This window comes from Ranitomeya variabilis, chromosome 3 (genome assembly GCF_051348905.1).
Source record: "Ranitomeya variabilis isolate aRanVar5 chromosome 3, aRanVar5.hap1, whole genome shotgun sequence".
Taxonomy (NCBI): Eukaryota; Metazoa; Chordata; class Amphibia; order Anura; family Dendrobatidae; genus Ranitomeya; species Ranitomeya variabilis.
In genome coordinates, this window is record NC_135234.1 from 1,297,406 (window position 1) to 1,310,523 (window position 13,118).

The following is a 13,118-nucleotide window of genomic DNA, read 5'->3' on the forward strand; positions in this document are numbered from 1 at the left end:
AGTTTGACACATCTGTCCCCATCTTAGGCCAATAGAAGTGTTGAGACAGCCGGGCCTTAGTTTTGCTGATCCCCAAGTGTCCAGCTAGCGGGATCTCATGGGCAATCCGCAACAACTCACCCCGGAATTGCTGTGGGATGACCAGCTGTCTTTCCCTCAACCACTCCTTTTGTGATTCTCCGGGTACTGTCTCCCGGTACAACCTTCCTCCTTCCCAGAACACCTTCTCCTTATCAGTCTCGGAGAATGACGTCCCGGCGAGTTGTCTCAAACTCTCTAGGCTCGCATCTGTGTGCAGAGCGGCCTGAAACTCCTGGCTAGGGGAAGCCAGAAGCGACGTCAGGGTCCCTTCCCCACGGGAGCCCTCTGGGACCTGCTCTGGGTCCACCTCTGGTGCAGTCATACTGATGACTGAGGAGGGTCCGGAAGGCAGACAGGTATCTGCGTTCCGGGCACTCTGACTGCGGGTGACAGCAGCTACGTAGGCTGTCTCCCCGGGGGTTTCTACAGACCCATCAGCCGACGTTGCTATGGGCTCCACCTCCCCATCCACCCCCATTACCTCAGGAGCATTGCTACTTATGGGCCAGTTACCTTCCTCGGTGGCACTGGTCAATTGCATGGCATCACCTTCCTCACGGTTCCCATGTATCTCCCCATTTCCGGTAGCACAGACACTTGCCCCTGCTAGGGGTTCCTCAGCCGTCTCACTCCGCAGAGCGACGTGGCTGAGCACTCCTGTACCTACGGACACATCAACTTTCATAGAAACATCATTATCAGGTACAGTTGGCACAGGTACAACATTTTCACCATCAATCCTAGGGAAAAAATGGTTAACAGATGCATCATTACTAGATAAAGCATGGTCAGGGAACACATGCGATTTCCCATCATCATCATCATCATCATCAGGGTTAACGTTACCCTTATTAGCAGATTGGGGAGGGGTGTCAGGGACGTAGTATGCAAACAACTTCCCCAAATCAGTCCCCAACAAAACATCAGTGGGCAAATTATCAGACAGCCCCACTTCCTTCACCCCGCTCCCGGCACCCCAATCAATATAAACCCGGGCCATCGGTAAGGGACAGCTGATGCCCCCAATCCCAGTGACAGTTAGGGTTTTCCCCGGAATGATTTCTTCAGGGGCCGCCAGTTCGGGTCGGATGAGGGTTCGTTCAGCCCCGGTGTCCTTGAGGCCTGTAGCAACATGACCTCCCACAATGACATGCTGTACGTTATCACACCCCCTCCCAGCCACACCACCCACCAAAAGAACTGCTGCATTAGGCCCTGGGGCCTTGGATGAGGGGTTCTTCTGCTTGGCTGGACATTGGTGACTGAGGTGTCCAGTCTGCCTGCAGTGGTAACACTGGCGAAGTTCAGTGGTAGGTCTGGTGCTGTTGGCCAAGGGGACAGGACCTCTGGAATGTTGGCTGGCAGGGGTACTGGCGTTGGATGCAGGCTTACCCCCTCTCCAGCTGGTGGTGACTGGCTTCCACACTTCCGATCTACGGTAGGCCTCATAGGCATCGGCAATCTGCGCTGCTTTTGTCATGTCTTTGGGTTCTCTGTCCATCACGAACTGTCGCACCTCACTGGGCAAAGATGGAAGAACTGGTCTTTGATCATCAGGTCTCGCAGCTGTGCAAAGGTGGTCACTGACAGTCCTTGGGTCCACTGGTCAAAGTGGGTCCCCAGTCCATGCACCACATCACTGTAACTGTCGTGTGGTCTGGAACTTTTTACGGTACACCTCGGGTGTAAGCTGGTACTTGGCTATCAGAGCCTGCTTGATGGCCTCATAGTCACCATCTTGTTCTTGAGGGAGGGCAGCAAACGCCTCCAGAGCTTTTCCTCTCAGCCCTGGTGTCAGGTATCGTGCCCATTCTTGTGTAGGCAGCTGGTACTGTCTGCAGGCTTTCTCAAAGGCCCGCAGAAAAGTGTCCAAGTCCCTATCCTTTTCCATAACAGGAAAGTGGTCGGGCCGGGGCTTCGGTATCTGAGCGCTGCTGGGCTCACGGCTGGACTGGGACGACCTCTGCATTTGCAGTTGGGCCATCTGCAGCCAGTACTCCCGCTCCGCTTGGGCCTCCCGCTCGTCTCGGGCCTCGGCTCGCTCCTGGTATTGCTGGATCAGCTGTCGACGTCCCTCATGGTCATCAGCGGGGAATTCTTTCAAGGCCGCCTGCAGGTGGGGATCCAATTCGCCCGGATTGCTAACGGGGCGAGCATTCAGTGGTTGGACCTCTGCTGCAGCACCATGTTCGCTGGTGCTGGCATCTGCGGCTTCTGGGCTCTGTGAGTGGTCTAGAGCGGCTTCCCATTGCATCAGGGCTGCGACCAGTTCGCTTTTGTTTTTGCTTGCATAGTCAATGTGCTGTGACTTGCATAAGGCAACAAGGGTGTCTCTGGTCTGCTGTTCATAAAAGGCTTCTCCCAGCCCAACCATGGTTGCCAAATAAAAGATAGGATAGAAAAACGAAGAAAAAGGGAGGGGATAATTACCAGTACACAATTGTCTCACAACTAATAAGCACTGAGTTCGTTCTCCCAAACTTATTTGCGCAGAGTTCTCGCAAGAACTTTCTGCAAGTTTTTAGTGAGAGGAATGATTGCTCAAACCAAATCACTAATGCTCTAATATCCCACCGCCTTGCCACCAATTGTCACGATTCACACCGTGACTGTCACCAATTGTCACGATCCCTTAGCCGTGGCCCGCAGTTTGTCACGAAAATCCACAGGGATTCCTGACCACTGCCACCATTAGGTCACGGATTGGGGCGACTTTAGACCAGCAGACTGCTATCACATGTGCAGGGGGGCTTATCCTCGTTATCCCTCTACTGCCACAATGTGATAAAAAAAACACACACAAGGCTATTGACCTCTTAGTTTACAGCAGGGGCTTATTTTAGGTATCCCACTGCTCTTCAATATACCATGAACTGCAGGGATTTGTGTATCCCGCTTACAGTTCCACTTAACACTTGCAGCTCTCTGGCGCCCCCCTTACTCTCAGGTCAGATTAGGTACTGCACCTAGGGTAATTAGTCGCCAGAAAGGCTGCCTGCTATGTACTGGCTATTGGGCGCGCTGCAGCGACGCGATAACTACTCCCACGCAGGCAGAAACAATAATTATCAAGCTGCAGTCGCTGAAACAACACCCCAAAAGTCTGCACACGGTAAGCTGCCACCAGCTCCGATCAAACGGGTCCGGAGCTAACCCAAAACAGTAGCGTAATTTCCCTTCAAGAGACAGGGTACGTTTTTAGAGCAGGGAGGAAGAACTAGCATTAAATATTATACTCCAGAAAGGTTAGGCAGTGCTTTATCAAAATTATACAAAGATGTTACAAATGAGACAATTGCAAATATGTACAAGGTAATTATGAAAATAAAAGGATTAAAGGAAGAAAAGATAACTCACATGTTCTTAGTTCATATCAGTTCAGGCAAACACCATGCTAGTGGGAGGGGCTCCCAAAAATCCCAATGCATGAGGTACAGCTCTTCAGGTCAGACCCACATGTTCTTCCAGCAACAGACTCACTGCTGGAGTCCGGCCAAAACAGTTATAGCTCAGCCTGGTGACATCACCAAAAAGGCTGGCTATCCCAGTCCCTCCTCTCTCTGCATTCTGACTAAGTATAAGCTAAATCTTTCTAAGACTTGTAATTCCGCTGCGGAACATATCATAGTCCTGACAAACCCAGCATTCATCTCAGATTACCGTGGGCTTTCTAAGGAGATCAAATATGTCCTATTATTTACAGAGCAATCCCTACTTCTTCACCCGATGGAGTTAGACGCTGATGCTTAGAGTGATGGGTAGATCCTCCGAGTGTGATTATGACGATATATTTTTGTGTTCGTATTTTAAATCGTTTGCCTAATATCTTACAAAAATGGAACAAAGGACCGCATGGTTCTAGAGACTTAGAATCCAGTTCTTGCTGGAGGAAGCTTCTACCTGGTCGTAAACATTCCTTTAGGCAATAAAACGCTCTTCCCCCATGTACATTGGCAAGGCAAGCTCAACTCTGAAGTAAAAGAGAAGGGGGGTTTCTTAGCCCACATCCTGGGCTGACAAGAGAAACTAAACTTATATGATATTTCATACCATATCGTGACAGGCCCGATATGTTTTCCAGACCTCTTCCTCTCCCCCTGCTCCTGAACTGTGACCCTAACCCATGAGATAAGTACACAATGCCTCAAAAGAACAGGACCTTGCCATATGGCCTAAGAATTAGAGGCCATGTGTTAATGAAAGGAGGAAAAGAGCTGGGACCCCCTGCTGTCTTTTGTGCAGGGCGGCCAGCTATCAATGGGAGCCCTAGACGGAGTGGCACCAACACAGAGATGAATTATGAGAGCACCGTGCATCTCAGGGTTGAGCCCAATATACCACCAGAATCATGGGAGCCCTCCGCACACACACACCTGTGTCTCATCATCCCCTTGTGGTCCCAAATACCGAGCTATCGAGATTTAGTCTCCAGAACCACTTAGCTGACCCAAGTTTGGATTCTCCATATTGATCAAGCGCCAACGAACCCTTTGAGACGTCAGTCGTCCCATTTGGACCTCCCACTAGAAAGTTATGACCCATCCTAGATATTGGGAATTATTTCAGTTAGGAAGTCAGGAGAGGAGATTTCAGTCCGGTCCAGAGGGACGGAGGCAAATATGGAAGGGGGCGAGCTAGGGGTTAAAAGCTAGCTACACAACTTTAGCCAGTGTCAATGTTCTGCTACGGAAGCTGTGTCACGTCACGAGACGGACCAGAAACTAAGAAAGTACCTGTGGTTTCCAGTGCTTCTCTGGATCCAAATGCTACAAGTATCGGTAACCTGACACATACAGCTAACAGCAATCCCATACCTGTATCCTCCCTTTATCTGTACTTCTGGCTTTATTATCTGTATATTCCTCTGTATAGTTTTGTATTAATTAGTGCGCCTTTCTGCAATTAAAATATCAATTAATTTTGGGCTGCTCTTACCTCGCATCCTGATTTCCCATGTCCGTGAGTCTGGCTAGTAAATATACGCTACCTGGGGTTGGTTTCTGACCCAATATAAGCTTGTTAACGGACCGGGCTTATATTTAATGAGGAACTGGTGGCAGCATAGCGTTCTGGTGCTATTGAGGAATTCTGGCAGTGAAGAACCGGAGATATAGATTATATATATATATATATATATATATATATATATATATATATATATATAATATTATTTTATTTTTTTTATTTATTTATTCCCGGCCTGGGACTGGTAATATATATACCCTCACTGCAGAGTGCCCCAATAACCAGTACATGACAGGGCAACCTCTCCGGCGACTACTTATCCTAGGTACAGTTCCCTGACTGACCAGAGGGTAAGGGGGCACCAGACAGCTCCATCACAGATTGGTGACTGCGGTGGTGGTATAGCTGTATCCCCCTGACTCTCGTTTGTCACAGACATGATCACAGAAAACAGGAGGCAACCTATTTACAGAAAACAATCTTATCACAGAAATCAGGAAGCAATGTCATCACAACAGGAAGCGACATCATTACAATAAAAAAGAAGCGACATCATCACAGCAAACAGGAAGTGACCTCACCACTGAAAACAAGAAGTGACTTCATCACAGATAACAGGAAGCAACATCACCACAGAAAACATAATGAGACCTCATCACAGAAAACAGGAAAGGACCTCATCACAATAAAGAAGAAAGCGACCTCATCACAGCAAACAAGTGGCGTCATAATCACAGAAAACAGGAAGCGACAACACAGGAGAAAACAGGAAGCGACAACACAGGAGAAAACAGGAAGCGACAACACAGGAGAAAACAGGAAGCGACAACACAGGAGAAAACAGGAAGCAACAACACAGGAGAAAACAGGAAGCGACAACACAGGAGAAAACAGGAAGCAACAACACAGGAGAAAACAGGAAGCGACAACACAGGAGAAAACAGGAAACAACCTAATCACAGCTATGGAGAGAACAGATTTGCATGTGGTACCTGACACAGTGGCCACCGCTACATTTCCCTGCTGAAGAGCAGAGGCTGGAACTACGATCCCCTGAGGACTAAGGGCACCACTCAGTCCACTCTGTAAATATGAAAAGAGCAGTGAATGTGGGGAAACAAGATTACATATCAGTAAGTTTCACATATCCCCTACTGGCTACAATATACTGGAACCAGGGAGTACGGTATATTATATAGTGATTATCTACCTTTCCCGGGGAGTACGGTGTATTACACAGTGATTATTTACCTGTACTGGGGACTATGGTGTTGTGGAAACACGGAGGATCAGCGGGCGATCCGGTCAGCTAGCCGAAACCGCATGGACTAGGGGTCATCCCACCGCACACCCGTTCTCTTTTCACAACACAGGGTGAGGATAAAACAGTGCAGCAATACTTTATTGAACCACACGACAGGCAGAAAACACGTAGAACAGTCCCAGCATAATACCGCAAGATTGTACAGAGGCTCACCCTTCCACTGACTCGCCGGGATAAGAGCAACTGTGACTTCAGATCTTCCAGGGCTGATTACCCCACCTGTGGCATGTACACAGAGAGGAAGTAACAACAAGCGTAGGAGGCTGACAGTTCCTTCATGTACAAGGCCAGTTGACCCGAGGGTCACAACCTGGCTTAATCTTCTAGGGCCGATTACCTCACCTGTGCCACGCACACAGAGAGAAGGTAACGACAAGGTTAGGAAGATGACAGTCCATTGAGGTACATGGCAAGATGACCAGATGGTTCCAACCTGGTTTCCCCAAATGTATCCACGGTGCCAGATGACCGGATGGCCTCAACCTGGTTTCTCCAAACTTATCCATAGGTGACTGCATGGTCCCAACCTGGTTTCTTCAAACGTATCCATAGGATCCAGGTGACAGAATGGTCCCAACCTGGTTTTCACAAAAGTATCCATAAGTTCCAGGTGACCGGATGGTCCCAACCTGGTTTCTCCAAATGTATCCATAGGTGCCAGGTGACCGAATGGTCCCAACCTGGTTTTCACAAATGTATCCATGGTTCAGCGATGGTCAATGGAGCAGATCTGTATTCTTCCAGCCGTGGCTGAGGTCCCCTAAGCTGGCATCCTGTAGAATGATAAATGTGTGTCCCTTGTGATGGAGCCATGATGCATTGCCTGCAGTCCTGTAGAGACTCTCTGGATATCTTGCCTGAATCTCTGATTATCTCTCTGACTTTTACAGAGGCGTATCACCTCTTTTTAAATTTAACAAGTATCCTTTATTCAGTATCCACAGGTAATGTTGATAAGACCAATTCGTATTGTTTGATTATGTAATCTACTTACATAGATTTTCCTCCTATATTTTAAAAGTCATCAAACTGACTAGCCTGGACAATGTGTAATTAGCATATCAGTAAACATGACTAGTCATCAAGGAGACGAGCACAATATGTTACATCAAAGGTCATGTTACAAGTCAATATTACAGGCTTATACAAGCAAAAATCTGTTTTCTTGACCTACCAGAAACAACACATAAATTCAAAGTCAACACATAGATAACAGTCGATTCTTCATGGCTTAATAAAAATGGGCATCTGGTTTATTAAGATACAATGCTGTGTCTCCACAGGTGTATTATACAATGATTATGCACCTGTGAATACAATATATTATAGATTATTATCATCTCCAGCCTTGACTACTGCAACCTCCTACTCTCTGGCCTCCCCTCTACACTCCGGCACCACTCCAATCCATCCTACACTATGCTGTCCGACTAATCTACCTGTCTCCCCGCTATTCCCCAGCCTCTCCCCTATGCCAAGCCCTTCACTGGCTTCCTATCGTCTAGAGACTCCAGTTCAAAACCCTTACTATGACCTACAAAACCATCCACAACCTATCTCCTCCATACATCTGTGACATGGTCTCCTAGTACTTACCTACACGCAACCTCCGATCCTCACAAGATCTCCTTCTCTACTCCCCTCTCATCTCTTCTTCCCACAACCACATCCAAGACTTCTCCCGTGCTTCCCCCATACTCTGGAACTCTCTACCCCAACACATCAGACCTCGCCTACCATAGAAACCTTCAAAAGGAACCTGAAGACTCACCTCTTCCGACAAGCCTACAGTGATCCTCAGTCTACTGAACCGCCGCACAACCAGCCCTACCCTCTCCTAGAGTATCCTCACCCATCCTCTGCAGACTGAGCCCTCGCGGGCAGGGTCTTCTCTCCTTCTGTACCGGTTAGTGCCTTGTTTTACTCATGTTTATTGCACTTGTCTATACTTGCCCCCTTTTCACATGTAAAGCGCCATGCAATAAATGGCGCTATAAAAATGTTCAATAATGTACTGCATCAGTGAATACGATATAGGGCTCATAATCACTCGCGAGAAAAAAAATGGTCAGTAATCTGGACCGAAAAAATTGGATGCAAACTATGTGATTGTCATGCAAGTTAAATGCGTTTTTTATCGCACCATCCGTTTTATATCCGTATGACATCCGTATGCAATGCTTTTTTTTCTCTATTTATTTACAATCATTTACAGCACCATTTACAGTGTTCCATGCCACAGAATGGTAAGGTATCTGTAAAAACGGACGGAAAACGGATGGTCAGTATTCCGTGCGTGTTTATCGCACCCATTGACTTGCATTGGTGAGACTCGCAGCAAATCACAGCATGCTGCGATTTTTCTCAGTCCGATTACGGCTTAGAAAAAAAAAAAAAAAATCGCAAATGAGATTTCGCCTATTGAGTAACATTGGTCCGAATGCAATCCGATTTTTTATCGGATTGCACTCGTCTGTTTTGCTCGCAAGTGAGTATGAGCCCATAGAGTGATTATGTACCTGTATCGGGGAGTGTATTATACAGTGATTATGTACCTGTATCGGGGAGTACGGTGTATTATACAGTAATTATGTACCTGTATCGGGGAGTACGGTGTATTATACAGTGATTATGTACCTGTATCGGGGAGTACAGTGTATTATACAGTGATTATGTACCTGTATCGGGGAGTACGGTGTATTATACAGTAACTATGTACCTGTATCGGGGAGTACGGTGTATTATACAGTGATTATGTACCTGTATCGGGGAGTGTATTATACAGTGATTATGTACCTGTATCGGGGAGTACGGTGTATTATACAGTAATTATGTACCTGTATCGGGGAGTACGGTGTATTATACAGTGATTATGTACCTGTATCGGGGAGTACAGTGTATTATACAGTGATTATGTACCTGTATCGGGGAGTACGGTGTATTATACAGTAACTATGTACCTGTATCGGGGAGTACGGTGTATTATACAGTGATTATGTACCTGTATCGGGGAGTGTATTATACAGTGATTATGTACCTGTATCGGGGAGTACGGTGTATTATACAGTAATTATGTACCTGTATCGGGGAGTACGGTGTATTATACAGTGATTATGTACCTGTATCGGGGAGTACAGTGTATTATACAGTAATTATGTACCTGTATCGGGGAGTACGGTGTATTATACAGTAACTATGTACCTGTATCGGGGAGTACGGTGTATTATACAGTGATTATGTACCTGTATCGGGGAGTACGGTGTATTATACAGTAATTATGTACCTGTATCGGGGAGTACGGTGTATTATACAGTGATTATGTACCTGTATCGGGGAGTACAGTGTATTATACAGTGATTATGTACCTGTATCGGGGAGTACAGTGTATTATACAGTGATTATGTACCTGTATCGGGGAGTACGGTGTATTATACAGTGATTATGTACCTGTATCGGGGAGTACAGTGTATTATACAGTGATTATGTACCTGTATCGGGGAGTACGGTGTATTATACAGTGATTCTGTACCTGTATCGGGGAGTACGGTGTATTATACAGTGATTATGTACCTGTATCGGGGAGTACAGTGTATTATACAGTGATTATGTACCTGTATCGGGGAGTACGGTGTATTATACAGTAATTATGTACCTGTATCGGGGAGTACGGTGTATTATACAGTAATTATGTACCTGTATCGGGGAGTACAGTGTATTATACAGTGATTATGTACCTGTATCGGGGAGTACGGTGTATTATACAGTGATTATGTACCTGTATCGGGGAGTACAGTGTATTATACAGTGATTATGTACCTGTATCGGGGAGTACAGTGTATTATACAGTAATTATGTACCTGTATCGGGGAGTACGGTGTATTATACAGTAATTATGTACCTGTATCGGGGAGTACGGTGTATTATACAGTAATTATGTACCTGTATCGGGGAGTACAGTGTATTATACAGTGATTATGTACCTGTATCGGGGAGTACGGTGTATTATACAGTAATTATGTACCTGTATCGGGGAGTACGGTGTATTATACAGTGATTATGTACCTGTATCGGGGAGTACGGTGTATTATACAGTGATTATGTACCTGTATCGGGGAGTACAGTGTATTATACAGTGATTATGTACCTGTATCGGGGAGTACGGTGTATTATACAGTGATTATGTACCTGTATCGGGGAGTACAGTGTATTATACAGTGATTATGTACCTGTATCGGGGAGTACGGTGTATTATACAGTAATTATGTACCTGTATCGGGGAGTACGGTGTATTATACAGTGATTATGTACCTGTATCGGGGAGTACAGTGTATTATACAGTGATTCTGTACCTGTATCGGGGAGTACAGTGTATTATACAGTGATTATGTACCTGTATCGGGGAGTACGGTGTATTATACAGTAATTATGTACCTGTATCGGGGAGTACGGTGTATTATACAGTGATTATGTACCTGTATCGGGGAGTACAGTGTATTATACAGTGATTCTGTACCTGTATCGGGGAGTACAGTGTATTATACAGTGATTATGTACCTGTATCGGGGAGTACGGTGTATTATACAGTAACTATGTACCTGTATCGGGGAGTACGGTGTATTATACAGTGATTATGTACCTGTATCGGGGAGTACAGTGTATTATACAGTGATTCTGTACCTGTATCGGGGAGTACAGTGTATTATACAGTGATTATGTACCTGTATCGGGGAGTACGGTGTATTATACAGTAACTATGTACCTGTATCGGGGAGTACGGTGTATTATACAGTGATTATGTACCTGTATCGAGGAGTGAATTATACAGTGATTATGTACCTGTATCGGGGAGTACAGTGTATTATACAGTGATTATGTACCTGTATCGGGGAGTACAGTGTATTATACAGTGATTATGTACCTGTATCGGGGAGTACGGTGTATTATACAGTGATTATGTACCTGTATCGGGGAGTACGGTGTATTATACAGTAACTATGTACCTGTATCGGGGAGTACGGTGTATTATACAGTGATTCTGTACCTGTATCGGGGAGTACGGTGTATTATACAGTGATTATGTACCTGTATCGGGGAGTACAGTGTATTATACAGTGATTATGTACCTGTATCGGGGAGTACAGTGTATTATACAGTGATTATGTACCTGTATCGGGGAGTACAGTGTATTATACAGTGATTCTGTACCTGTATCGGGGAGTACAGTGTATTATACAGTGATTATGTACCTGTATCGGGGAGTACGGTGTATTATACAGTAACTATGTACCTGTATCGGGGAGTACGGTGTATTATACAGTGATTATGTACCTGTATCGAGGAGTGTATTATACAGTGATTATGTACCTGTATCGGGGAGTACAGTGTATTATACAGTGATTATGTACCTGTATCGGGGAGTACAGTGTATTATACAGTGATTATGTACCTGTATCGGGGAGTACGGTGTATTATACAGTGATTATGTACCTGTATCGGGGAGTACGGTGTATTATACAGTAACTATGTACCTGTATCGGGGAGTACGGTGTATTATACAGTGATTCTGTACCTGTATCGGGGAGTACGGTGTATTATACAGTGATTATGTACCTGTATCGGGGAGTACAGTGTATTATACAGTGATTATGTACCTGTATCGGGGAGTACAGTGTATTATACAGTGATTCTGTACCTGTATCGGGGAGTACAGTGTATTATACAGTGATTATGTACCTGTATCGGGGAGTACGGTGTATTATACAGTAACTATGTACCTGTATCGGGGAGTACGGTGTATTATACAGTGATTATGTACCTGTATCGAGGAGTGTATTATACAGTGATTATGTACCTGTATCGGGGAGTACAGTGTATTATACAGTGATTATGTACCTGTATCGGGGAGTACAGTGTATTATACAGTGATTATGTACCTGTATCGGGGAGTACGGTGTATTATACAGTGATTATGTACCTGTATCGGGGAGTACGGTGTATTATACAGTAACTATGTACCTGTATCGGGGAGTACGGTGTATTATACAGTGATTCTGTACCTGTATCGGGGAGTACGGTGTATTATACAGTGATTATGTACATGTATCGGGGAGTACAGTGTATTATACAGTGATTATGTACCTGTATCGGGGAGTACAGTGTATTATACAGTGATTCTGTACCTGTATCGGGGAGTACGGTGTATTATACAGTGATTATGTACCTGTATCGGGGAGTACGGTGTATTATACAGTGATTATGTACCTGTATCGGGGAGTACAGTGTATTATACAGTGATTATGTACCTGTATCGGGGAGTACAGTGTATTATACAGTGATTATGTACCTGTATCGGGGAGTACAGTGTATTATACAGTGATTATGTACCTGTATCGGGGAGTACAGTGTATTATACAGTGATTATGTACCTGTATCGGGGAGTACAGTGTATTATACAGTGATTCTGTACCTGTATCGGGGAGTACAGTGTATTATACAGTGATTATGTACCTGTATCGGGAGTACGGTGTATTATACAGTGACTATGTACCTGTATCGGGGAGTACGGTGTATTATACAGTGATTATGTACCTGTATCGGGGAGCACAGTGTATTATACAGTGATTATGTACCTGTATCGGGAGTACGGTGTATTATACAGTGACTATGTACCTGTATCGGGGAGTACGGTGTATTATACAGTGATTATGTACCTGTATCGGGGAGTACGGTGTATTATACAGTGATTATG

At 45.2% G+C, this 13,118-nt stretch overlaps 1 protein-coding gene across 3 annotated transcripts in view; it reads right to left on the minus strand.

Moving 5' to 3' along the window:
- PKNOX1 (PBX/knotted 1 homeobox 1) overlaps positions 1-13,118 on the minus strand; it is a 106,041-nt gene that overhangs the window by 29,148 nt on the left and 63,775 nt on the right. For all 3 annotated transcript variants that reach the window (XM_077293528.1, XM_077293530.1, XM_077293529.1), the window contains one exon: positions 6,039-6,129. In XM_077293528.1, the coding sequence (XP_077149643.1) occupies positions 6,039-6,129 (91 nt within the window). The remainder of the gene's footprint in view (positions 1-6,038; positions 6,130-13,118) is intronic.